The 24,341-nt window shown below is 58.7% G+C and overlaps 1 protein-coding gene across 3 annotated transcripts; it reads right to left on the reverse strand.

Annotated features, from left to right (window-relative positions):
* Positions 1-243: 243 nt before the first annotated feature.
* On the reverse strand, positions 244-23,994 carry HCFC1 (host cell factor C1). Of its 3 annotated transcripts, none has more exons than XM_077145546.1 (27): positions 23,626-23,994; positions 22,743-22,939; positions 16,634-16,782; positions 16,065-16,225; positions 15,331-15,539; positions 14,260-14,344; positions 13,604-13,710; positions 12,365-12,544; positions 11,880-12,242; positions 11,409-11,569; positions 10,621-10,818; positions 10,056-10,280; positions 9,804-9,908; positions 9,415-9,634; positions 8,891-9,033; positions 8,588-8,726; positions 8,115-8,335; positions 5,979-7,464; positions 5,467-5,630; positions 4,304-4,748; positions 3,526-3,858; positions 3,257-3,375; positions 3,028-3,165; positions 2,357-2,542; positions 1,415-1,715; positions 827-890; positions 244-678 (listed from the first exon to the last, which is right to left on the reverse strand). In XM_077145546.1, the coding sequence occupies exons 2-27, from the start codon at positions 22,933-22,935 to the stop codon at positions 639-641; spliced, it is 6,135 nt and encodes a 2,044-aa protein (XP_077001661.1). In that variant the 5' UTR covers positions 22,936-22,939; positions 23,626-23,994; the 3' UTR covers positions 244-638. The 3 variants fall into 3 exon arrangements, with proteins under 3 accessions (XP_077001661.1, XP_077001658.1, XP_077001660.1); XM_077145543.1 differs by having other exon boundaries at positions 3,526-3,861; XM_077145545.1 differs by lacking the exon at positions 23,626-23,994 and adding an exon at positions 23,132-23,615 and having other exon boundaries at positions 3,526-3,861.
* Positions 23,995-24,341: the final 347 nt, after the last annotated feature.

Below are 24,341 nucleotides of genomic sequence, written 5' to 3' on the forward strand. Positions count from 1 at the left end.
CCGGGCCGGAGACGGGGTTGGCCAAGCCTAAGGGAGGGATGTTAAGGGGCTGAAAACAACGAAAAAATAAAAGATAAGAACGTGAAATCAAACCGGCCAGACGCCAGCACAGGGCGCTGGGCCTCGGAGCAGGGGAGGGCCGACAGCGAGAGCGTGGTGGCACCTCTTCTCCTCCCCAGGCCTGCCCCCTGCTCTGCCTCTGCTACCAGGGTCAGGCCAAGGTACTGGACAATGAAAGGGTAGCAGGTTTTATGGGAGGGGTTGTGGGTTTTTTTCCCTTTTCCTCCCCCTCCTTTTATTTTTCACGTGCCAATTGCTCTCCCTTGTATGTGGGAACGTGGGCAGGGTGTGGGTGGCTCCTGCTGAACCCCGGGGGAGGGGCACTCTCTTGACGGGTCACCACACTTTTACATTTGCCTTTTTCCCCTTCCAACAGCAGTGGTAAAATGTGCTTTCTTTAAATTGGCTTTGCTTTAAAAACAGAGACAACGAGAGAGAATGACCATGGGCCAGCGGCTCGTGAGAAGAAGTGCAGACAGGTGGGGGGAAGGGGCAGGCCTTGGCAGGTGGTGTTCCTGAAGCAGAAAGGGGGGCAGGGGGAGGGGCTGGAGAGGAGTCCAGGTGTTGCTGTCCTCCGCTCACTGACCATCTGCCTTCGATTTCTTTGGAGCAGATTTCCTTCAGGGGTAGAGGGAAGAGAGAAGACGAGTGTCAGCCAGGCCTCGCCAGCTCAGTTAAGCTCCCCCTACTACTTCCACTGTCCCCTCCTCCTAAGAGCCTACCAACCCCAGCCTCGGGAGACTCCGCAACAGGGCTTCTTACTTACATTTCAGGAGAGGACATGGGCCGCTTGCTAGCCGGCTTGGTGCCGGAGCTGTCTTTACTGGTCTCTGAAATGAAAAGTGGAGACGTGAGTAGGCAGAAGGAAGGCATCTGTTCCTACAGCCGCCTGCCCAGTTGCCACGTGGACATGGGGAGGTAACATATTTGCATCCCCCACCATGGAAAACCAGCCTGTTGATGGCTCAGGTGAAAAGAGTCCTAGGTTGAGGACCAGCCAAAACCTCACGCTCCCTCACGCCCGCCCCAAGCTGGCCTGGTCTTCACCTTTCTGAGCCCTCTCTCTGGCAACCCCCACACCCCCTGAACACCAACCCTGCTTGTCTGTACTGGGAGCAGAAGCAGAGCTGTCTGTCCATGCACTGGCAAGGGTGGGCTTCCCTGCCCTGGCGCCTTTACCCCCACCTTTCCCTTGCCACCAACCTTGGCTCAAGTGGCACTTCCTCAGGGGAGGCCCATCGGCACTCGCCAGAGCTTAAAGCTTCCAGGGATCGGCCCAGGGCTGCCTGTCCAGTGTGTGGCACCCCCAAACTTCCGTAGATGATGCCCAAGGAGCCCTGTCGACAACACCCACCTTGCAGCCACCTGACTTGTGTGGCAGGGCCGTAGCCCTTCTCGTTGCGGGCTGCGATGCGGAAAATGATGGCGGGTTTGGTGGTGTAGTCGATGTGGGCGTTGGACAGGCTGGACGACTGCACTAGGCAGGAGGGACTGGGCCCACAGTACACCCGCATGAAGGCCAGCTGGGCTGGGGTTGAGCTCTTGGGCTCATTGCCCGCCTGCGAGCTCTGGATGGCCAGGTAGACCGAGTACTCAATGATCTTGCCGGAGGTCACAGAGGGTGGCTCCCAGGTGAGGTGGGCCCCGTCTGGACTCTAGAAGTAAAGGTCAGAAGATCAGGCCAGGCTTTCTTCAGCCTCTGGGACCTTAGTCCACCCTGCCTTTCCCCAGGAGGATAAAGGGAGGCCGGAACACTTGGCGGTTCCAGGCTCCATGCTATAAGGGTCACCTACCACATGAATCACTTAGCTCCAATGTCACAGCTTAGAGAATATATACGAGGAATGATCTGAAGGCAATGTAATGTCATGGAAAAAACAAACTGCACTCAAAACATGACTTTCCCATACCAGCTCTGCCACCTAATGGGTGACTTGTCATTTAACCCTGACTTCCTCATCTGAAAAACAGCTAACAGGACCTGGGCCTCCTGGGGCTGTGCGAGGAAAATGAAACGGCTTATACAATAGCTTTGCCTGGCACACAGCAGACGCTTGCTAAAGCCTAGCTGCTATGGTTCATACAGGGAGAAAGAGGTGAGGGGACAGGGAGGGATTAACCCTCAGTCACTCTGGCTACTGGTGACAGAGGCAGGACCAGAACCCAGGCAGTGGCCACTTCAACCTGCTTTCCCCCACCCGGCCCCAGACGTCGTGGCCTGCATCTCAACCTTCCAGAACCCCCTGACTGGCTCTGTTCTAATTGGGGAAGGTCAGCAGCCCAGGGCATCACTTACTTTGCTGATTTTGATGGCACAAGGCGCCCCTGGGAAGCCAGGCAGGCACGTCTTAAAGGCTGAAATCTCACTGAAGGGTCCCCGGCCACAGGCATTGATTCCAGCCACGCGGAACTTATAGGCTGTGCCCGGCTGCAGCTCTTGCTTCTTCAGCTGGTTGTAGTCTGGGACAGTCCCGGAGTCATCCTAAGGAAGAATCCGGAAGCAGCAAAGGAAAAACAGAGGGGGAAGAGGGGAATAAATGATGTGAACCCCGCTGTCCAGAAGGTAGCTCTGGGGATGGCTCTGGGCCCGGAAAAGTAGTTTCCTCTGGGGGATCCGGAGGTCCTTGGTGACTACAGGAGCGGAGGGAGTAGGCTGTCAGTGATGGTGGCCAGAGGATGGGCCTACTGTGGCTCCTTCCTGACCAGCTTTTCCCCCTGCTACTTCCAGGTGCCCGGAAAGATGCAGTACACAGCAGCAAGACTGACACCAGGTTTCCTGTTCACTTGAGTCCACCCAGAGACAGGAGACATGCTGGGGCACTTCAGAGCCTTCTTTCCATGAACCCCCACTCACCTCCCTTTGGCACAGCCTTGTGGGCAGGGCGCAGCAGCCAGGCTGCCTCTGTACTCACTTGCCTTCTGGCCAGAATCCCTGGCAGAGGGCGTTGCTTCCCGAGGGGCACTTACGTCAGATTGGGCGGCATCATCTGGTGGCAGGAAATAGTGTGTCACCATTACGTTGGTGCCCTTGATGACGCCCACGTCAAACCACTGGTTCTCCTTCTTCACAGGGGCTTTGCTGGGTGGGGGTGGCAGGTCAGGCTTCTGCAAGACAGAAAATGGGAAGGCGAGATGCGGCCTCAGTCCTGGGCACCCCAGGACAGCCCCTGACGCGGCCCCAGTCCACCCAACTCACCACCCCTATGGACTCGATGCCATTGGCTACTTCTGTCAGGGTGGCTGCAGCCTGCAACTTCGCTGGGCTGGCAACCACCACCGGCTGGGGGGCCACAAACGTGTTAGATGGAGCCAAACCTGGAAAGGAACAAGGCATAGGAGTGAGACTTGGCTTCCGGTGCCAACAAGATGAGGTGTCAGGCTGCCACCTGCACCTGAGATCTGGACTGCAGCTGGCTCAGAGGCCCAGCCCCCAGTGGCAGAGGAGAGGGTGAGGTTCCTGCTTACTCTCTGTAGCTGTGGAGGGCAGCAGGGCCACGGTGGTGGGGACGGCGCCGGGCAGCTCATTGAGGCAGTTGCCCTCGATGGTCGGGTCGTTGAGGCTGTCGGCAGGAGCCAGGGCCTCGGTGGGGAGATGGTGGTGCTGGGCCTGAGCTTGAGCCTGGGCCTGAGCCTCTTGCAGCTGCTGCTGCTGCTGAACCAGGGCAGCCAGCTCCTGCTGGGTCAGCACGATGGGGATTGTGGTGGGCTGGCCCTCCTGGCCCTCGGCCGACAGGTGACCCAGCTCTGCCTGGGTCACAGTGGCTGCCGCTTCGGACGTGTCCATGGGCTCCCCAGTGCCTGCTCCAAAGTGAAAGAAAGACGACTCAAGAGGAACATCTGATGGCAGGAGAGCAGCATCTTCCCTCGGCCACGATCCTCCCACCTGGGATGTAGGGCCCAGTCCTTGTAGACAGAAACGAAAGTGTCTGGCAGAGAATACTTTAAAGCCCAGCCCGAAAACCTCCTTTAATCTCATCAGTTTTCCTTGGACCACACCCCACCAGAGCGGGAAGCACAGGCCAAGGGCCCGGTCTCTTCGGGGCACAAAACCTCACCCGCCTACACATAGAGCCCTCTGCCCACCCACTCCCCGCCACATCCAACTTGTGGCCCCCCTCCCTATCACTTTGGCCCTTGTCCTGGGGCACTGGCAACAAGGAAAGCTAAAAGGCCTGTGCTCTCTGTTGCCCCCTCAGGGTGCATCTCTGGCCTCAACCAGAGAAGGGCCTGCCCCCTCACCTACCCATGACAGCTTGCTGGGCAGCCTGGAGCACGGCCTGGATGGCCAGTGCCTGGGCTTCCTCTGTAGCTGCAGCCTGGGCGGCTGCCTCAGCCGCAGCAGTCACCGCCAGCTCCTCAGGGGTGAGCCCCGTTACCATGAGGGTGGCAGTGCCCGCCTGGGCCTCAGCCATCAGCTCCTGTGGCAGCGATAACTGCTCAACCTCAGCCTGCGGGGGTGGGGGTGGCTGGACCACCACGGTGGCCACTACTGCCGAGCTGGTGGGTTCCTGGCCTGAAGACGGGTCCCCGGTGCTGCTCAGATCCACAGCTGCCTGGAGCTCAGGGGCCTGGGAGGTTGAAAGGACCTCAGTGGGCTCCCCCAGCAGAGGCGCAGAGGTGGACTGCAGGAGCTGCCGTGGGGGCAGCTGCTGGCGAGGCCCGGGTGAGACCTGGAGCTCCTCTGGGGGCTGCAGGGTGTCAACAGCAGAGAAGAAGATGTCAGAAGTTTCAGTGCTGACTATGGTCACCATTATAGTGGCTGGGACAGGGACTGAGACTGGAGTAGTCTCAGTCATTTATAAGATCTTCTAGAAAGGAAGAGAAGCCTCCATCAGAGGGGAGATGAGGGAAGCCAAAGCCAGGCAGGAGAGCCTCAAGCAGGACAGCTGTCTTCTTTCTCTGTGGTCCTAAGTTTCCATTCTCAAAGGGCCTTTGTAATCAAATGGCCAGGGTGTCCCAGCATGTCACCGAGTGGTGAGGTGCGATACAGGGGAGGTGGAAAGAGGAGAGACCTTTTAGACCCACTGGTCAAGTGGAACCAGTCTCAGCCCGGACTCCTGGTCTGGACCAAGAGGCCCTAGAATGCCAGCCAGGAGATGGTCCCAGTGCACATGGCCCGCTGAGGATGCCATTCCCATCACCACCCCTGTTCCCAAAACACGGGCTCTCCATGCTGCCATGCAGAGATGCAAGCGCAGGCAGAGAGCAGCGGATGTCTGCCTCCTTCCTGCCCAGACCTGCATGCCGAGATTGCCCTTTTATGGTCTGGAAGAGGTAGAAGAGCAGGCACCAAACTCGGTGCAACAGTGACACCTAGTGACTGGCGCTGGAAGAGCCATCTGAGCTTGGGCCTGGGCCCAAAGGCAGATTGGGCAGGAGGGCAGAGGTGGCCCTCAGGGCGCTCACCGGGACAGAGGGGCCTGGCACTGGCGTGGACTGGGTCACGGTGGTCACTGCTCGCGTCAGCGTGGAGGACACGGTCGTCGTCACAGCACTGGAACTAGGGATGTTCCCGTTGTCTCCCTGGGTGCTCTGGGCCTCTCCCTGATCGCTGGCGGCTGGTGGGGGCTCTGTGGGAAGCCAATGGATGGCAGGGGGTCACCCTGGCACCCAGCAGCAGTGGGGTCTAACTGGGCCCGTGTCCTACACTTCACTTTAGCCTCGGGGGGTTCCAGGATGCTCAAAGGGGATCCCGTGCCCCCACACCCAATGAAAAGCTGAGACCCATAGATTCTAACAGGGAGGTTGTAGGTAAATCTCTTGCTATCTTTTCCTTCATCTGTAGGTCAAGTTACATGTCGCTTGCCAGGCTACCTTCACAAGAGTCACCAGGCTGGGAATCGTGATGAGTCTCCTCCCTGGGCCCCCTGACTCTTCTAGGGGCAAGGAAGACCACAAGCCCCAGGCCAGCTACTCACCTTGGTTTGAGCTCATGTTTGAGGTGACAGTAGTGGCCGTGTGGGTGGTGCCTGTCTCGTGGGTCTCACAGGGAGGGTTGGAGCAGACCCGCTGGGTTGGGAAGGGAGCCAGCAAGGCCGGGCTGGCCTGGGCAGCAACGGTGCCTGGGGCTGCCACATCCAAGCCAGCCCCCAGGGCCCTGCGGGAGGTGCTGTCGTCGGGAAGCAAGGCACCCACACTGACAGTCATGGTGGTGCCGGTGGAGGTGGTCTGCTGGGTCTCACAGGGCCGGCTGGTGGGGCCCTGCTGGCCGCTCTCGGGCTGGCCTGCACCCACATTTGAGGTGGCAGTGGTGGCCGTGTGGGTGGTGCCGGTCTCATGGGTCTCACAGGGAGGGTTGGAGCAGACCCGCTGCATGCTGCCGGCGGGCGAGGTGGTGGCCGTGTGGGTGGTACCTGTCTCGTGGGTCTCACAGGGCGGGTTGGAGCAGACCTGGGTCACGGGGGCCGAGGGGCAGAGCAGCACCTCCAGGGCCATCGCTGTCACAGCAGTGCTCGTCAAGCTGGCCTCGTGACTCTCACACACGGGCCTGGCCCCCCCCCACACCTCGCCAGGCTCTCCTGTGCCCACAGTGGAGCTGGCCACGGTTGCATGGGTATGGTGTGTCTCCAGTGGCCGCCCCAGGGGTACCAGCTGGCCAAGGCCGACAACGGGGTTGTCCTTGCTGCCAGGGCCACTCGGCCCCACCTTCCCACCCAGAATGGCATAGCTGCCGCCGGCCTCCAAAGCCGGGTCTGGCTCAATGAGGGGGGTGGCCAAGCACGGCAGCCCTCCAGCCATCACAGTCATGGTGGTGCTGGTAGAGCTGGTCTGGTGGGTTTGACATGGGGTCTTGACCCGAACCATGGCAGGGGTGCTGGCTGCAGCGCACCGGTGGCGGCTCTCATGCTGCTGGCTGGCAGGCACTGGTGGGCCAGTGCCCATGTGGGACATGGCGGTGGTGGCGGTGCTGGTGGTACCTGTTTCGTGGGTCTCGCATGGTGGGTTGGAGCAGACGGTCTGGCCGGCCATGTTGGACATGGCGGTGGTGGCCGTGTTGGTGGTGCCTGTCTCGTGAGTCTCGCAGGGTGGGTTGGAGCAGACCCGAACCACGCTGCCATTCTGCTGCCCCACCGTGGAGCTCACAAGAGAGGCAGCTGCCTCCGATCTGTCACACACAAACTGGACTTGGGTGGGCTGAGGGTGCCCGCCCAGATTGGCCACGACGGTGGTGGTGGCCGTGTTGGTGGTGCCCGTCTCGTGGGTCTCGCAGGGTGGGTTGGAGCAGACCAGCGTTACGGTGCCGGGCTGCCCGTCACCCTGGCCCGAGTCGGCAATTGTGACTGTGGCTGTGGGCTGTTCCGTCGTGGGCGAGGCCAGAATGGACACAGGGAGATCGTGCACAGGCTGGGCCTCCACCCCACTCGGCGCCGTGATCAGAGTCACCTGGGTAGGCTGGGAGACAGGCTGGGGGAGATGCCAGGCGGGCAAAGATTAGAAAGTGTTCTTCTGTCCATCCCGTCACCATCCTGAAGTCTTGCCCATGCCCGCCATGACAGCCTCCTCAGTTCATAAAGTGACAGCCCCAGGCAGATAGCAGCCGTGCACCTTCTGACCCCTAGACCCTGGCTCCATCGGAGACCAGAGAAGGAAGCTCTGGCTCAACCACTCTGCCTTATGGGCAGCCATGACCGGGAAGGCAGTGAGGAGGCAGAAAGGGAGAAAGAGGGGCCTAGACTGAGTCCAAAACCCCTCTCCAGGAATGGAATTCCCCCCCCAAAGTACAGAGACCAGGAACACACATTTGACCCCTTTTGGGAATCAAGCCTGAGAAACTACATGAGAAGAAAAACGCTAGATGCATGCCAGGATGGACTGCTGTAATCTCGGTAACATTACACGAAAGAGAAAAAATCTAGTGTCCTCAAAGCAGAAAGGCTAAAATGCGGCACGTGGACACGACGGGTATCAGACACTACTGGCTGCCAGGTCTGGAAGGGAACGTCCACGTGGGGCCTGAGCCGCACTGCATCTGGGCCACCCCCCGCCCTCCACCCCAGGGGCTTGGGGCTCTGCCCGCCCGCACGAGCCGAGGTGGGGGGGCAGGGCAGCCCCACCTGCATGGTGATGGTGGGGGTGGTGAGCCCGCCAGCTGCGGTCAGCGTGGTCTGGGCGGCCGAGACAGTGATGGCAGTGGGGTTGATCACTTGGCTGGAGAGGGTGGCAATGGTCCCCAGGGTGGTGATAGGTGTGGCCAGGGAGGCGCTAGTGCTGTGCCCCCCTGCTCCAGCGAGGCTGGTGGAAACAGTCCCAGTCACAGTGCCCAGGGTTGTGACGCCTAGAGGGAAGGCGGCAGAGGTAGTCAAGCCCCATGTGCCCAATGCCCAGCAGCTTTCCACCTGGCTGCTGCCAGAACCAGGGGCTGGATCACAGGGGCCTGGGGGCCTCAGAGGGCACCTCAGGAGCACACACATCTGACACAGAATGCTCTGGGCACGCGAGCCCTCCGCCCTCCACCCCAACACCAGCCTCACTCCAGGGAGGCAAGCGGTCAGGATCTGGAACCCAGCCACCGCGGGGGTTCACGTACCTGTGGTACCCTTCACAACCAACGTGGTGACAGCTGGCTTGACGGCAGAGACGGTGACGGGGGTGACCAAGCGAACACCCCCCATGGGCACAGTGCGGAGGATGGTACCTGGCTGCCCGGGGGCCCCCTTCAGCACCACCTGGAATACCAGAAGGTGGCACCCACCTATGGCACTCAGAGGCCGGCTGGGCCTGGCACCACCCCCCTCCCAGGCCCCTCCAGAGCACACACGTGGCTTGTTGGGTCCTGGAAGCTATGTTGTGGGGCACTGAAAGCACACTGGGGTGAGGTCAGGTGCCTCACCTGAGTCACTCCTTGCTGCCCGTGGCCAGTGGCAATTTTGGGGACAGCGGTGATGATCTTGGCAGGGGCCCCAGTTCCTGAAGTCATGACCTTGGTGGTAATAATGGTGATGGGTGACTTGATACCAGGACTGCTGGTTACACCTGGGTGGAGGCACAGAGGGTACAGCTTAGCTCCTGGCCTGGGAAATCAGGCCTCATGGCAGGAGCCTACAGCTCTCTAACAACTCCCCTCGGCCCAGGTCAGCATCCCGGGCCCCCCAGTCCCCTCCTTCCCTGACGCCCCCCTAAAGTAAAATGAATTTACCCATTTGAGTCATGCCCCTGCCATTTCCAGAAAAGTCTTTTAACAAGAGCAAGGAGAGGAGGGTGGAGAAAAGGAAAAGCCAACCCAAACCCAAAATGCACATCGTCACCCAGGCTCTTGTGCTGCCCTCGTCACGTGGTCATTTCGCCAGCAAAGCCCTTGAAGGCCTCGCCAAACAGCACGAGCAGCCAGAGCCACACCCGGCCTGAAGCCCTCACCCGTAGCACCCGCCTGGGTGATGATGGCCGACATGGGGATGGTCTTGATGATGGTGGTGGTGCCGGGTTTGGTGGTGCTGGGGGAGACGCTGCTGATGCCCAGGATGGTAGGCTTGGTCCCCGCCCCACTGGCCTGCGTGGTGGTGATGATAGTGGTGGGCTTGCCATCTGCTGAGGTCACCAGCTTCAGGATGGTTCCGGCGGGCAGGGGACCTTTCGTCTGCGAGGAGAAAGCAGATGGAGGAAGGAGGGACGCATCAGTGTCTGGTAGGGGAAATGGGCTCTGGCTAGTCTCCACTGGTGGCCCAAGTAGTGCAAGGTACACTGTGTCCTGTGGGTGACGGGACTGAGCGGGGGGACTTCCTGGGCGGAGGGGAGCACGCGCTCACCTGGATTATCTGAGTCACGGGGCCCGTTGAAGCCTGGCCCGTGACTGCTGAGGTCTGAACTGGTTTGGTCTGCACCACTGACATCACTTTGCCAAGATTGGAAATCTAAAAAAGGAAGGACAGAACGAGGAGCCCATCAGGAGAGCTGACAAGGGCGTGAGCCCAGCCGGTGTTCTCTGGGCAAGTGGCCCCCAGCAGGCAGACCCCCTGCCTGGTAGCACCAAACTGGGCAAAGCGGCACCAGCCACTCACCAGAGCGCTGCCTCCCGGGACCGAGATGGGGCTCTTCACCAGGGTGATGGTCTTGGTGACTCCGCCCACCACGGTGGTCACCACCTGGGCCTGCTGGGCAACCGTCACCGTCCCCGACTTGTGCACCGTGATGATGGGACGCGTGGATGTGTTGGCAGCTGAGGAGACAGACGTGCCCACCTGGGCAGCCGCGGTCTTGAGCATGCGTGTGGCTGGGTTGCTCACCTGGAGGGGCAGATGCAGGCAATGGGCAAGGTGGAAAGAAAAACTGCCCTCCGCCCTGCACCTCAGCGCACGGGGGGGCCCCACAGCCCCACCCCACATCAGGTCAGGCTGGCAGGGCTCAGTTTACCTCTTGTCTACCAGCATGGAGGACGGACTGAACTCCAAACCCTGGCCTGAGGCTTCCATACACCTATAGCCACTGGCTTAGTCCCCAGCCAGGGGCAAACACCAATAGCCTCCGCTTGGTGGTCCAGAGCCCAGGAGGAGTAAGCGCCATCATCTGAAGACAGTGAGCTGAGCCCAGAAGCCCCCAAAGTAGTCCCCGGACACTGATGCTCACCATGACCGGAGAGGAGGCCACCTTAACTGTAGCCGGGAGTGTGGTGGCGCCGGGTGTCACTGCCACGGTTTTGACAATGGTGGTGCCCGCCGGCACACTCAGCACCGTGGGGGCTGAGGAAGGAGGGATCTTCTGTGTGGCTGCCGCCGCCGCCGCCAGTGCAGCCATCCCACTCATCTGAGGGCTGCTGCCAATCACCTGCAGGAGGAGCCCAGGGTGCGTCAGCCCCACTGAGTGGTCGCCACATCTCTGCTCCAGGGGCCTCGCCAAACCCCACAGAGCCGCTCGGCCCTTCTCCGGTGAGCCTCGGACGCCCTGTGTTCCTCCCAGCAGCAGCTCCCTGCCTGGCCTCTACTGTCGGGCCCTGCTCACCTCCCCCAGCACCCAGACCCAGGGTGGCATGGCAGGCCTTTGCCAGAAACCCTGGGTCTTTTTGAAAACCCTTGGAGCCAGACCCAGTTTTTTGTTGCTGAGGACTGAGCCAAGGCCCGGAGAGCTAGGTTCTCCCCTCAGCTTTCAAAAAAGATTATACTGCAAATGCCCTTAAGATTAGGTGGTAGGGCAGGTACACGGACGCATAACCTTATTTGCTTTTCACCACAACCCTGCCTGCTAGGTCTCTCTGGTGCCGTTAACCGAAGGGAAAGCTGTGGAGCCAGGTGACTTGCCCAAGGCCCCGTTAAATGAGCCGGTCCCAGAGTTGGTGGGAGTCAAAGCCCCTTCAAGGCTCTCTCTACACCAGACTATACCCCCTCCAATCCCACCAAGTCTGGCGGACTGCTCCTCACCGTCCCCTGGGCACTCTGGGTTGGCACAACCATTCGCACCCCCGCAGGCAGGGAGGTCACAGTGACGGGGGCTTTCCCAGCCTGGCTGGCAGGTCGCATAGTGACCAACGGGGTTCCTGCAGTAGCCTGAGGACCAGTCACTTTGAGAACAGCAGGGACACCTGACAAAAGAAGGGGCTAGGCATCAGCACAGAACCCCGGGGGATCACAAGAGGGGGTGGCAAGTCACCTTTGGCACAGCATCCCACGACAAAGCCCGGGTTCCCCAGCCCCACCGCCCACAAGTGGCCTGGCTTGCGCTTTGGCTCTGGGGCTTCTCTCTGCCCGCCAAGGGACGGCTTCTCCCCTGGCGGGACCAAGTTGTCTGTCGCCCCTTGGCACATAATGAGATGGAAGGTGTGAACTAGAGTAGCAGGTGCCCCGCCCCCACCCAGCCCCTGCCCTCGGTCCCAACCTGGCCACTGGGCTTACCTTGAGTCCTAGCTGCGGTGGGCACAGAAATGGAACTGCCAGGCACTGTCGGCAAGACCTGGATGGTGGTGGTGGTGGGGGGCGTGGCGGCAGCAGCCTGGGGCAGGAGCGTGATGCCCACTTGGGCCAGTGGCTGTACGGCAGGGGCCGCCGCTGCAGGGGCGGGGCTCTTAGGAGGGTTGGCAGGCACAGACGGGACCGGGTTGGGTGTGGGGGAGGTGGCAGTAGCAGCAGTGGCAGGAATGTCATATTTCTGGAGCTGCAGAAGGTAACTGTCGGCTGTTGCCACTGCCCCCCAGCTCACCTCCAGGGAGTTGGTGTTGGCGCGGACCAGCTGGACCCGGGATGGGGCTGGTGGCTTTTCTGCAAGAAAAGATGGGGGAATGGGGGGCGAGAAGGGGATAGGCTGGGGGTGGGGACAGTGCTCTGAAGCTTAGCACTGAGCGTGGTCCACATGCTGCTGGCCTCATGTTAGCTTGTCTTACCTGTCTCAAGGTACCAGAGGTCCTTGCAGCAGACCTGGTTGTTCCAGGCTTTTCTGTAGCCATCACGCCCGCTCCAAATGTACAGGCGAGTATTGATTGCCACAGCACAGTGGCCGGCTCGAGCCCGGGGGATATTGTCCTCCAGTGTGTCCATCAGGATGGTCTCCCAGGCCATAGAATCTGTGGGGTGGGAAGAGGTGGTTACCAGGGATGGCAAGAGACCCATTATTCTTAGTCGCCTTTTAACTTTTTGCTGTCAGGGATGGGGAATAATACCTGGAAGTCACAAAAGATTACTAAACGAAACTCTTAAAATCCTGCATGGCAAAAAGGCACCATAAAAAATAAAAATATAAATTTCATGTGACATACTGGAATACTTGAAATGCACAGCCAAAAGTTTAACACATCAAATGAAACAACCGGCAGAAATAGGCAGGTAAAGGGGAATGCAATTTACAGAAAACTCAAAATGAATCCTAAACATAGGAAGAAAGAAGCAACTCCACTGAGAAGAAAAGCACCACCAATTTAGACTCTCCAGAAACCCCACTGTTCACCCATCAGGACTGGCAAAGAGCAAACAGTCTGACAACGGCCTCTAGGGAGAGAGCAGTTTGGCAGTATCTCGACAGCAATTCTACTTCTAGGTGTTTAACCTTCAAGTACACTCACACATGTGTGAAAATGGTGCCAGGGATATACACTGGCATGTGGCGTGCACAAGTCGCGATACCACTATAGTGACTGATACAAACAAGGCTGCTAGCCACGCAGAGAAACAGAATGATCTTCAGACATACTAAAAGAGGTGGGGACAGACTTGTGAATGGCAGTTTCCCATTTCTTTAAAAAAAAAAAGAGGGCTCTGTAGCCGACGTGTGTAGACGGAGGGTGTGCTGGGTGTGGATGTGTGCACGTACAGATAAGATCCCACCAAAAGGGGCGGCCTCGCCCAGGAAGGGGAACTCGGGGCTCTGTGTGGTCCAGACTTGTGTGCCCTTGGGCCATATACCATGTGCATGGGGTGCTTGTTCAAAGAAAGAAAAAGGGGACTCTGCCTCAGAATGCTTTGCCCACTTGCTACACTCCAGGGATTCTGGAGGGAACCGTGCCACCAGCCCTTCCTTCTGCGGGGGAAGAAGCTTCTCTCTTCCCACTCCAACAGCTCTCAGGGCTGTGGAGGGCTGGCATCGCCAGGGCCCTCGGAAGCCCGCTCCTAGCTGCAAGACGCCTTACCCAGGTTGAGGCAAGCCAGGGTGTTGGTGCACTTCCACTCCTTCTCGTGTGTGGCCACTTTGACGTCATCCATGACGAGAGGCACCCAGCCCCCAAACACATACATTCTGGGAGGAAGATGAGGGTTGCAGAAGAGGCGCCAAGCTGGAGGCTGCCTTTTCTACCTAGAAAGTCCTAAACACGCTCGGTCCTTCAGCTTGCCCCAGGACACACAGAGCCTTCTTAGGAACATTGTTTCCCAGACCAATCCCCAACCCTGGGCTGACACAGCCCTCTCCTGCCTGGCTGCCACAAGAAGCCAGGGCTTGGCTCCCTAAAAGTTCACCTCCACTCCCATTATTCTCATACTCGCTTGGGACCTTTGAGTTGTACAGAAACCCAGTGGCCTGTGGAGAGGATCTAGAATAGCCTATGGTCCCCGGGGCAGGGCGGGGCCGCACAGACCCAGGAAGGACAGGCCCCGGGCCTGTGCAGATCCCCCTCCACCCTGAGGCTGGCCTCTCGCAGTCTCCCTCAGTCATCAAGGAGATGGAAAATCGGCCTGCTGAGCCTCAGACCACCCAGGCCCTAGGGACCATGGGAACCAACAGAGCGAGAACCCTCTGGGGGCAGGACAGCAGAGGCTGAGGAAGATTAGGGCGGAAAGAGGCACTCACTTGTTTCCTATGGTTGTGGCTGAGTGAAGACTCCGAGGAAGCGGGGCCACCCCACTGAGGCTGGGCTTATTCCATGTCAGGGTCTCTGTGAAGACGGGTGGAAGAGAAGGGACGTCACTCACGCTGGGTCTGAGACACATCATCTGACCCAGAGGACAGCTCCCTGGATGTGGGAAACTCTGGAAGGCATGTTCCAGTCCCACACAAGAACCCGATCCCAACCCTCCCTATAGCCCTTGGGGGTCCCTTCATTATTTACTATTACTGGTGATGGCAGGTCCCACGCTTTTCAAATGTACAGTACTACAGGTCCTATAGTACTTCTTCTCATGTCTGCTGAGCCCCCACAGGTCCCAGAGCTTACAGCAGAGGACAGATGGCCAGCACCCCTGCCTGGGGGAGCTTATGGGCTCCTGGGGCTGACTTCCTTTTCTAATAGCCATGAAACATCCATCCCCATACCATTTCAAGCAGCTATGGACTGCGTTTCAGGAAACACTCCCAGAAATTTCTCTCATGCTAAACTAAACACCCCCCTACCCCCGCCACCAATTCTAACGTAATGACATAAACGCCATTTACTGGCTCTCACTGGACAGCCCCGCAAACTTGCTGTCAGTGGTCTTCTCCCCTTAGTCTGCTCCAGGTTAAAGACTTGAACTGCTTTTGCCTCTTCCGGACAGACCACCACCTGGTTACCAGCCCAATTAGCCCCTGAAAGCAGGATGCTCCGTCAACAGCCAAATTCACTGTGACAGCCAGGCCAGGAAGAATGACTCTGGACCCTGCCTGACCAAAGGAGAGTCAACAGAGGCTACTACTTCCCAGATCTAGGAAATTTCATTCTAGAAAGGAATTAATTTCTCCCCTTGAGCTCCTATAAGCTAGCCAAGCAAACAACTCAGCCCACTGAGCCTTGCTCCTGCTTAAAAGCAGTGCTATGAGCTCGGGGTAAGACAAACAGCCCTGAAACCTAGGGACTCTCTCCCTCCATTGCTGGGCTGGACCCGTCTCCCCTACAGCGATGGCCACCCCGGAAGCCAGCCAGCAGTCTTGCTTCCAGCTTCTTACCAATATCAAGGGTCCAGAGGTCCCCCAGCCTGCAGCCACTCATCCCACCGTAGATCACCAGCTTGGATTTCTTGTTGTCTTTCTCAGTGTAGACAACAGCAGTGTGTGACTCCCGGGGCGGGGGCAGGACTCCATAAGTGATAGGGATGTCCCAGGCCACCACTCCAGAGCCTGGTCGCAATTCCAGGATGTATAAGTCATTCAGGTACCTGGTAAAAAAGTCTCAGTCGTGGCATGCCCTGGTCCCACCTGCTGAATGTTTTCCAGGGTATCCACCAGTAAATGCTGGGCTCCCTGGAGGCTGTGCAAACTCAAAGTTCTCCCACCCTCACCCATGAGAAAGGGACAGGCAGAAGTCCTGATGGCGAGTCCGAGAGGAGCAAGGGAATGGGATGACGTGACAGGCCACTCGTGCTGCTTGCGTTACATAAGGACTTCCCTAGGGCAAGAGGGGGCATCGGCTCGGGACCACCTTGAGTGGCAAGGCCCGTTTAGCCAAGGGCCTTAGAAAATACCCCTCCCGAAGCCAAGTGGCTTTCTACCTCCTGCCTGTCCCTGCTCTCCCACAAAAATGTACTGGGGTCATAGGTCTCAGAGCCAGAACGTTCCTCTAGTTTGACTCTCTCATTTCACAGAGAAGGAGGGAGCAACCCAGAGTGGGGAGGGGCTAGGCTGGGGCCAAGGGGGTGTCAGTGAGCTTGTGGGGGTTTCAGAGAGAATAGAAAAAACCTCACCGCGGAATGTTATTCTTGGGGTCCTCACTATCATTGGCCAGACCTCCAAACAGGTAGCACTTGTTGCCCACAAGGGAGAAGCTATGCCCGAGTCGAGGACATGGTGGGGGCCCATTTTTGGGTGTCTTTGCTTTGAGCCTCTTCCACTCCCAACGACTTGCCTGCAAAATTAAGAACCAACCATAGGACCTGGGCAGCTGAGAAAGCTGGATGGGTGCTGTTTTGTTGGGTCAGGATAAGATGGTCCGAGACGAAGATGAATAAGCACCTTTGGGGAGTGACAAGGTCCCGGCCCACCTGGGCCTTTCTTTCTCCTCTGAGGCTGGCAGGGTTCAGAGTGGCCTTGGCCAAACACCCAACCGTCCTATCTCCCTCCTCATTCTGATGGTGAATCCCAAGCTGCCCTCCTAAAGACTGCAGAGGGGCCACCCAGCCAAGGAAGCCTTGTGCAAGTCGGGGCTCGGGGGAAGTGGAATCCAGCGCTCAGCTTTGACCCCTGCAGCAGACAATCCCTTCCCCATCAAGGCATGAAGAAAGCAGGTCCTAGGGGCTGGAGGCCAGGCCGCTACCTGAAGTTCATAGAGGTCGTTGCTGTATTTCCCGTACTCCACCATTCCGCCAAACACTAATAAGCGAGTTCCATCGCACACAAAGCCATAGGCTGCGCAGCCTGGGGGGATGTCTCCTCGGACGGCTGGGATGAACCACTGGTTGGTTGCTGGGAAACAGAAAGAAGTAGGTGTCAGAAGTGCTTGGGGGCTCCTAGGGCCAGAGGCCCCGGGGTTTCTCATACCATCCCACTCCCTCCTGAACATCCCTCATAGCCACTGGACACCAAAAGGTTGTCTAGAGAAAAGTGGCAGGAGTGGAGGCTGAGACACTGCCCCTGGTTCTCAGGGGGTGGCATCAACATGGGCTTTCTCCTTTTGGTGTCAAAGTCCCAGATGCTCAGGCCAAACCCTATCTTCCAAAGCCCTCTACTCCCAAGAGGTACCTCAAAGCAGACTCTGACCACACTGCTTCTCGTCAAGGTAATCTTAATAAGCAGGAAGTTGCTGACCAAGATAATTAATGAGCTTCTGGGAATTTGGTCACTGACTTCCTTCCCCTACTATCCAGTGGCTCATCAGAAACAAACCTCTAATGCCCAACGTATCCTGTCAGTGGCCTGTGCTCCCGTTCCAGGGAACCCACATTGTTCTCCTTGCACCGTGAAACTGGCCCAAAGGGCTCTTGCCACGGGGGTAGGGGAGAAGTGTGTGGAACCCCATCCCGGCTAGCTGGATGGAAGAGACCCTCAGGGACAAGAAGCAACCTCAGCTCCAACCTCTCCCAGTCTGGTCTCTATTTCCTAGGTGCTCTCACTGCTCCTTCCTGCCACTACTGCCATGTCGTTCTAGAACATTCTAGCAAGCCAGAGGTGGCAACAACAGCAGCTGTGAGCTTAGGGGGATGGTTTCACAGCCTCTGCCAGCCACAGAAGGTTCTCAGAGATACATCACCTCTAGCTGGGCTGCGATGGGGAAACCACAAAGACAAAGGGTGAATCGGAACCCACCTGCCTGACCACGGGACCCGGGCGCTGCCCCCCACCTCCAGCCTCTGGCTGGAACTGCGCCCCCCTAGCCCTGCTCGGTGGCCCTCCGCTTCCCCTTGGTCTCCAGTTCAGGTGCCTGCAGCCTCGCTTTCGATTTCCTCCACCCCCACAGCACCAGCGCACCTCCGGGACAGCCACGTGGGAAAGCATTATGTTCTTGGGAGGCGTCCCTCCCAGGACATAGTGTTTGAAGAGCTGTTCCTTCAAGAACACGCCACCCTCTCCTTAAAAACCCAAACTGCAGGCCAGCTGCAAACTTGAGCCCTGGCTACTACCTCTTGCCCAGGAATGAATTTGGGAAAAGGAGGCCACCAGTGGCCACTGCAGGCTAGCTAGATAACCCAGGTCCTAGCTATCACCTGCCGTGGCCCCACATGCGACTTGGCTTAGAGGCTTACCATCACCTATTGACAGCCACTGTCTTGGCAGAGTGAAAAGCAGGCCCTCTGCTATCCAATTCAATGGGTTTCCCTCCAACAGTCTGTTCATTTCGTCAGCCATTTAGCTGAGTCATTGGAACTCTGGGACACCAAGCACCAAACCTCCTCTCCCCTCCTCTCCAATTTTCCTAAAGGAACGGCGCGATATGCACGCCTGGCTCCAGGCACTCTGCCTCGTTCTCATTCCTCTTTCCTTGTGCAAAAACAAACCGAGAACAGCACCATCTTTCAGGGCTGAAGCAAATCAACCTTGCACACACTGGAAATGGGCTCGAACCACCCCAGAAGGAGTTCTGTTCAGGTTACCAGGCTGAACAGAGAAACCGTGAGCCACCTTCTCTGACCTGTGCACCCTGTGGCTAATGCAGCTGGCTGTGGGGCCATCACCCAGGGCTTAGAGGGGCTCTATCTGGGCAGAGACAAAGCTACATGGCAAAAGGGGCAAAATGATTGCCCCTATGGCGTTTCCGTTATACTCTAAGCATAGAACCAGCATACCAGAACCAGAAATGGCCCTTGGATGTCCCCAGACCTTACAATCACCAGACTGGTGGTACGAGGGACCCCTGAAGGAGACAATCCGGTTCTAGAACCACATCCCAGGCAGGGCAGCAACCCTCTCACCCCATCCCCACTGTCAAGAGATGACGGTACGGCAGGCCATATCCTGCATATGGAGGTGAATCTGCCTCTCTTCACCTCACCCTCGAGTCCTGGCTCTGCCCTGAAGTCGCACAGGCAAGCGGCCCTTTCTCCACAATGATCTCTCAAACAAGTCAGCTGCTCTGACCCTCCCCTAGCCTACTATCCTGGCCTCACTAGGTGGGGGCCACTTAATTCCCAAGCCCCTCGTTCTGGATTTGCCTCTACTCTCTGGGCAGGCTGCTGGCTGGGAGGTGCATCTGGGGAGAGGAGGACGTCCATGCATGGGCTAGGCCTGGCTGATCAGGCAGGTGACCCCGTCTCCCCATGCCACCCCCACCCCAGGCAGCCGAAGAAAGGCCAGCGTGTATTTGCTTTTTCCTGCTTCTTCTACCCCTTCCTATGCATGGCAAACTGGATCTGAGTTGCTGTCATCCCGTCATCCCTTAGAGGTCGATGCCCACACAGGGGGCACCCCAGCTGCCAGCACCGGGGAACAACCTTCCTTTGTGTCTGATCTGTCCCATCTGAGCATTTCCTGAGTAGTAGGAACCGGGCCAGGGGCTGGGAGGTACACAGAGGGCTGTTTCTGTGCCCCAACTCCCATTCCGTGGGAGGATGGGTGTGTCCTTCTCGCCTGATGGGGGTGGCAGGCCCTGGTTAAGCCAAGTCCCACCCTCAGGAGCACAGAGAAGGGGTGACTGCACGGTAGGGGGTGGGAATGGATGGGCTGCCCAAGATGTGAGAAAACTAGCCAGGTCAAGTTGGAAGTGGCTGCAAAAGGTGAGCAAGAAATGGGGAGGATCTGGAAGAGAGGGGTCAGATTTGAGATGAGGCCAAATCAGTGACCAGTCAGGTACGGGACGGGAAAAGAGGGAAGCCTTTCCTCCTTCAAGGACCACGGCCTGCTCACTCAAACGGGAGCTGGTCTGCATTTGCACTGCCACAGGCTGGCTGGGAGACCCCAGACCTGTCACTTCCCCTCTTGGACCCTGATCTCCTCATCTGTAACAAAGAAGTTACGCTCGATAGTCTCCCAAGTTCCTTCCAGCTGTATGTACCATTCTCTGGAAGCTAGCAAACCAGCAAGGCCAGAACCTAGCCCTGGAAAGTGCTGGCCGCTCCTCCCAGCCCCAGGGCCCCGCTCTGAACCCTTCTGCTCTGGCCCTCTGGGTAAGCTGCTTTGCCGCGGTGAAATACAATTCCCAGAGGACAAGGACAGCCGCAAACCTAAGACCTCCCAGAGGCCAGCTGAGTCCAGCGCTGTGTGCTGCCAGGGGGGCCCACAGGCTTTTATGTCCCCCCCCTTCAAATACAACCCCCTTCCAGAGCACTCCCCCCCAATCCACTGCTATCCCTAGATGGCCAAGATAACCAAGAGGGAGTGAAATGCACGCACATCCCCTGAACACACCCCATGGAGCTTTATATCTTAGCAACATGGAATGCTTCCAGATCAGATTTCTCTCCAAAAGCGGCGAGTAATTTTGAGGGCTAATCCTGCTGAAGGAAAAGTGCGATAGGCAGAGACACATGGAGAATATGCTGACCCCCATTAAATTAAGTTAAAAAAAAAACAAAGCAAAGCTAAGCAGCAGAGGCACCTGTTGAAGATGCTGGGCGTTCAAGCTGCCCTTGGTGGGAAAGGGGCATCGAACTGGCCACCTGCCTCTAGTGCCCACGACCCAGCCCGCCAAGCCCATTCTAGAGCCACAGAGACCAGAACCCACAAACACAATAAGTGTGAGCAGACATCAAATATCCGGCAAAGCCCCATTCCGTCAAGGTGACAAATAAAACCTCGGTGAGAAGCAGGGAGTGGGGTCTGCTGGCTGCTTTCTTGAGAAGGCACCCAATGGAAGTGCTAACCTGGGGGGCTCCATATCCTTAGTTCTTAAGGTACCCCTCAGAAGGCTGGCCATCTCATTGTATACCATGGAGCTCTGGGGTAACGCCAAAGTTCCTTTTAATAAGGGAGTAAATATGCAGAGGCCCTAGGAAGCTAGGAAAGTGGTGAGGAGTGGACTTTGGAGCTATTGTAATTAGGCCCCTGCCCTACTTTTTAAAATTGCATTTTCCTGCCAAGGAGCCTGCCCCAAGCCTTCCTGCACTAAAGTCAGTCCAAGGAGCTTAGGAGTTGCTGGGCATGGCCGTGGCAACTAAAAACAGACCAGCTGTATCCCTTCCCCTTGGCCTTACCTTACTGGGCTAATTCCTGAAACTGCAGCTGCCTGAGCTGGCACCAACTACTACAAACCACCCTGAGCCCTGAAAAAGTCCCGTGCTTGCTGGGCAACAGATGCCGACAGAGCAGGAATTAAAAGGGTGAGAAGCCACCGGCCAGCCTCAAGAGGTCCTCTTGGGGAGTGAGCGTCTGGCCAGGGGCCCAGCTCCCACCCTCTCTATACCCTCCAGACGGCTTCTCCCTCCCGCCGCCCCATCTGCTGGCTTTCCAAACTGCAGGGGCCAAGGCAACTGGGGGTCAGTGGGTGCAGGGCCCAAGAAGTAAAGCCAGCCCGGGGCTCGTCTATAGGGCCCCAGTACAGATTCAACCTAGGGGCCTGGAGGGGACAACCAGGCTTGAGGACCCTGGCTAGCCAAAGTCCCAGGAGAGGACAGATGTGGGGCAAAAAGGAGGCTGCCCCGTGGGATGGCAAGGGAAAGGAGAGCGGAGGCTGGCCCAAAGGCATGGCCGCACTGAAGAGCGGGGAGCTTTGAAAGACGGCATGTGTGACAGGAGGAGGCTTTCCTCTGGCACCCAATGAGTCACCCCGCTTCAGTCTTCCCGGGTCTCACCCAAAACTCGCCCAGACCTACTGCTGTCACGAGGAAGTTTAACCCTTCCGGTGGGCAAGAAACATTCAATAAGGAACTCATGCCGAAGCCGGTGGAGGAAACCAGAAAGTGCCCGGAGCAAACACCGAGGTGGGTGTTTGTCCAGAAGGGTGCTACAAAACTGACAAGAAAAAAGGCTTTCTGCCCTAAAGGTCCAGTGAGGACAACAGGCAAGGGAGTAATAACCAGATGCCCCTCCCAGGAGGGAGAGGAAGATGAGGGCCAGGGACCTCACCGGGACCCCACCAGCCCATTACCCAGCCTGCTGTTGGGGGAGGCATTCCGGGACCCCTCAGCCCACTGCGAGAGAACCTGGATTCAGCCCCCTAACCGGAGGGCCCCGGGCCAAGAACACTGACAACTTGGAGATCAATACTGCAGAAGTAACGGCCAGAAGGGGAGGCAGCCTTGGCCCCTGTCCCACTGGTCCCCAAGGTTCCTGCAGAAACCACCCCCCCCCAACACGGAAGGAGGGCTGTAAAGCCGCCCCGAAGGAGCACTTCCCTCCCTTTTCCAAGAGTCGGAAGATGCAATTTGCAATGGAGAAATCAATGGTCGTTTCTCCAGAATGGGCACTAGAGACGGAGGAGAGTGAGCCCGGGAGGGAGGGCGGTGGGAGCCTGCCCTGCGCCAAGGGGACACATCCGCCCACCCGCCCGCCCTGGCGGAGGGGGTGGCTAACGGCGGGTCTCTGATGTCCCCTGCCCCCCTCTCCAATTGTCTGGAGGGTTCTCCTCAAAGAACGCAAAGCAACCCTCAAACACCGGAAAATGGCGGGGTTATGGGGGTGAAAGGGGGAGGGAAGCGGAGAAGCAGGCAGAGCAAAGGGTCTGAAAGGAGGAGAAAGCAGATCCTGGGGAGGGAGGAGGGGGAGGATGAGGAGGGGGAGGGGGAGAGGGAGGCGAGAGAGGAGAGAGGGGAGGAGGATGAGGGAGCTGGAGGGAGAGAGGAGACGGGAGGGGGAGGGAGAGGGAGGGAGGAGATGGAGGAGGGAGGGGGAGGGAGGAGATGGAGGAGGGAGGGGGAGGGAGGAGATGGGGGAGGGAGGAGATGGAGGAGGGAGGGGGAGGGAGGAGATGGAGGAGGGAGGGGGAGGGAAGAAGAGGGAGAGGGAGGAGATGGAAGGAGGGAAGGATCCGAGGACCCAGCGGGCTTTGCACTCACCCGTGTTGTACACGTGCAGTTCGTCCACTATCCCTTCGTTGCCGCCGCCAAACACCACGATGAGCTCCTTGATGGCCACGGCGCGGTGGCCGTGGCGGGGTCGCGGTACCGGACCCGACCAGCCAACTACTCGCTTCCAGCGGGGCTGCAGGAGCACCGCTGGCGAGTTGGCGGGCGACACGGCCGAAGCCATTGCTCTGGGAAAGGGCGCGGTGAAAGAAAGTCACCAAGCGGGAAGGGAGTCCCCCAATTCCTCTCACACACACCCCCTTTCGCCTCAGGCGGCTCTCACGGAGAAGCGGTTTCTCACACAGCGGTAGGCGACTCTATGGAGGCCGCCATCTTAACTACCCTCCTTCTCTTCAGCTCTTCCCCTTCTTCTCGCTCACCCGTCCCCTCAAGAGCCTCCCGAAACTGTGGAACAACTAGGCCTCAGAAGCTGGAGGCCGCCGCAACTCGCCGCCCTGACTACTTGTTCTGGCGCTCCCGCTTAAAGGCTCGGGCGGGAGGCCCTGGGAGCCGCCATCTTGAGCCGCCTCTCTCTCCTCCCTTCCTCAGTCGTAGCCCTCCCCCGCCGGAAATGGCGGAGCCCCGGCCCGGTTCCCACACCCCCAAGTCCTCTTCACTGGCCGGCTTCCGGGGCGGGTGGAAAGGAGCCACAAGCGCCGCGGTTGTCCCAGCCCCGCCGGCGCTCAGACCACAATTGTGGGAGCCGCCATCTTGAGACCGTCCCGCTTCCCCACCCAATGCTAACTGCAGCCGTCTTTCCTGTAACAGCCTCAACGTCCTAAGGGACGGAGGCACATCGGAGGCCGTGGAAACGAGCTCCAACTCTTGGGGGCCCCTCGAGGGCTCGCGCCGTACGGCTCGGGAAGTCTCGCACCTTTCTCTTGTGACCGGCTCTGCTGCTTAGGCTGTGACTGCCGCCCTGGGAGCCGCCATCTTGAGAATAGCTCCCCCTTCTCTCCTATTCTCTTCCTCCTGAGTCTGTTCTTCCACTGCAAACCCAACGCAAGGCAGCGTCCGATCCTCGCTTCCCTCCTTATGACTCCTTCCCACAGAAGCCGCTCCCAAGACCCAGAGTTAGGCACCGAAGTGGCAACTGTACGGCAGGCGGAGCGGTAACGGCAGGGCGCTCATGCCTCCTCCCTGGGAGCCGCCATCTTGTGTGAAGAAGTAACAACTAAACATGGCGGCGGTCGGGCGAGGGGGTGGAGTCTGAAAACGTCACTGTCCCCACCCCCGCCCTCTCACAGCTTCGTCTCTGAGCCGAAGCCTCTTAGGGGAGCCCCCTCCGCACCGACTCGCGGCAGGGGGTCGGGGCCACCGCGCGCTCGGGCACGCTCGGGCGCGCTCGGGTCAGGCGCCGCCGGGCCCCACCCCGCGGCCCCCGCGAGCGCGGCTCCACGCCTCCGCCCTGGGAGCCGCCATCTTGCCACTTCCCCTCGCCCGGCCGTCCGCGGGCGTCAATAGCGACTTTCAGCACAAAACAAAGATGGCGGCGGCGGCGGCGGCATCTAGCGAATGCCCGGATGAAACGCTAACCACCGCCCCCCCACCTTTCCTTAGATGGTCTCGGCTCCGCCCCCGCCGCCCCCT

This window comes from Tamandua tetradactyla, chromosome X (genome assembly GCF_023851605.1).
Source record: "Tamandua tetradactyla isolate mTamTet1 chromosome X, mTamTet1.pri, whole genome shotgun sequence".
Classification (NCBI taxonomy): Eukaryota; Metazoa; Chordata; class Mammalia; order Pilosa; family Myrmecophagidae; genus Tamandua; species Tamandua tetradactyla.

Coding starts and splice junctions, on each gene's coding strand:
- HCFC1 (XM_077145543.1), bottom strand. CDS start 22,935: ATGGCTTCGGCCGTGTCGCCCGCCAACTCGCCAGCGGTGCTCCTGCAG. Junction 5,631..5,978: donor AAACATGAGCTCAAACCAAG/GTGAGTAGCTGG, acceptor GGCTTCCCACAG/AGCCCCCACCAGCCGCCAGC. Junction 3,376..3,525: donor GCCCTCCACAGCTACAGAGA/GTAAGCAGGAAC, acceptor GTTCCTTTCCAG/GTTTGGCTCCATCTAACACG.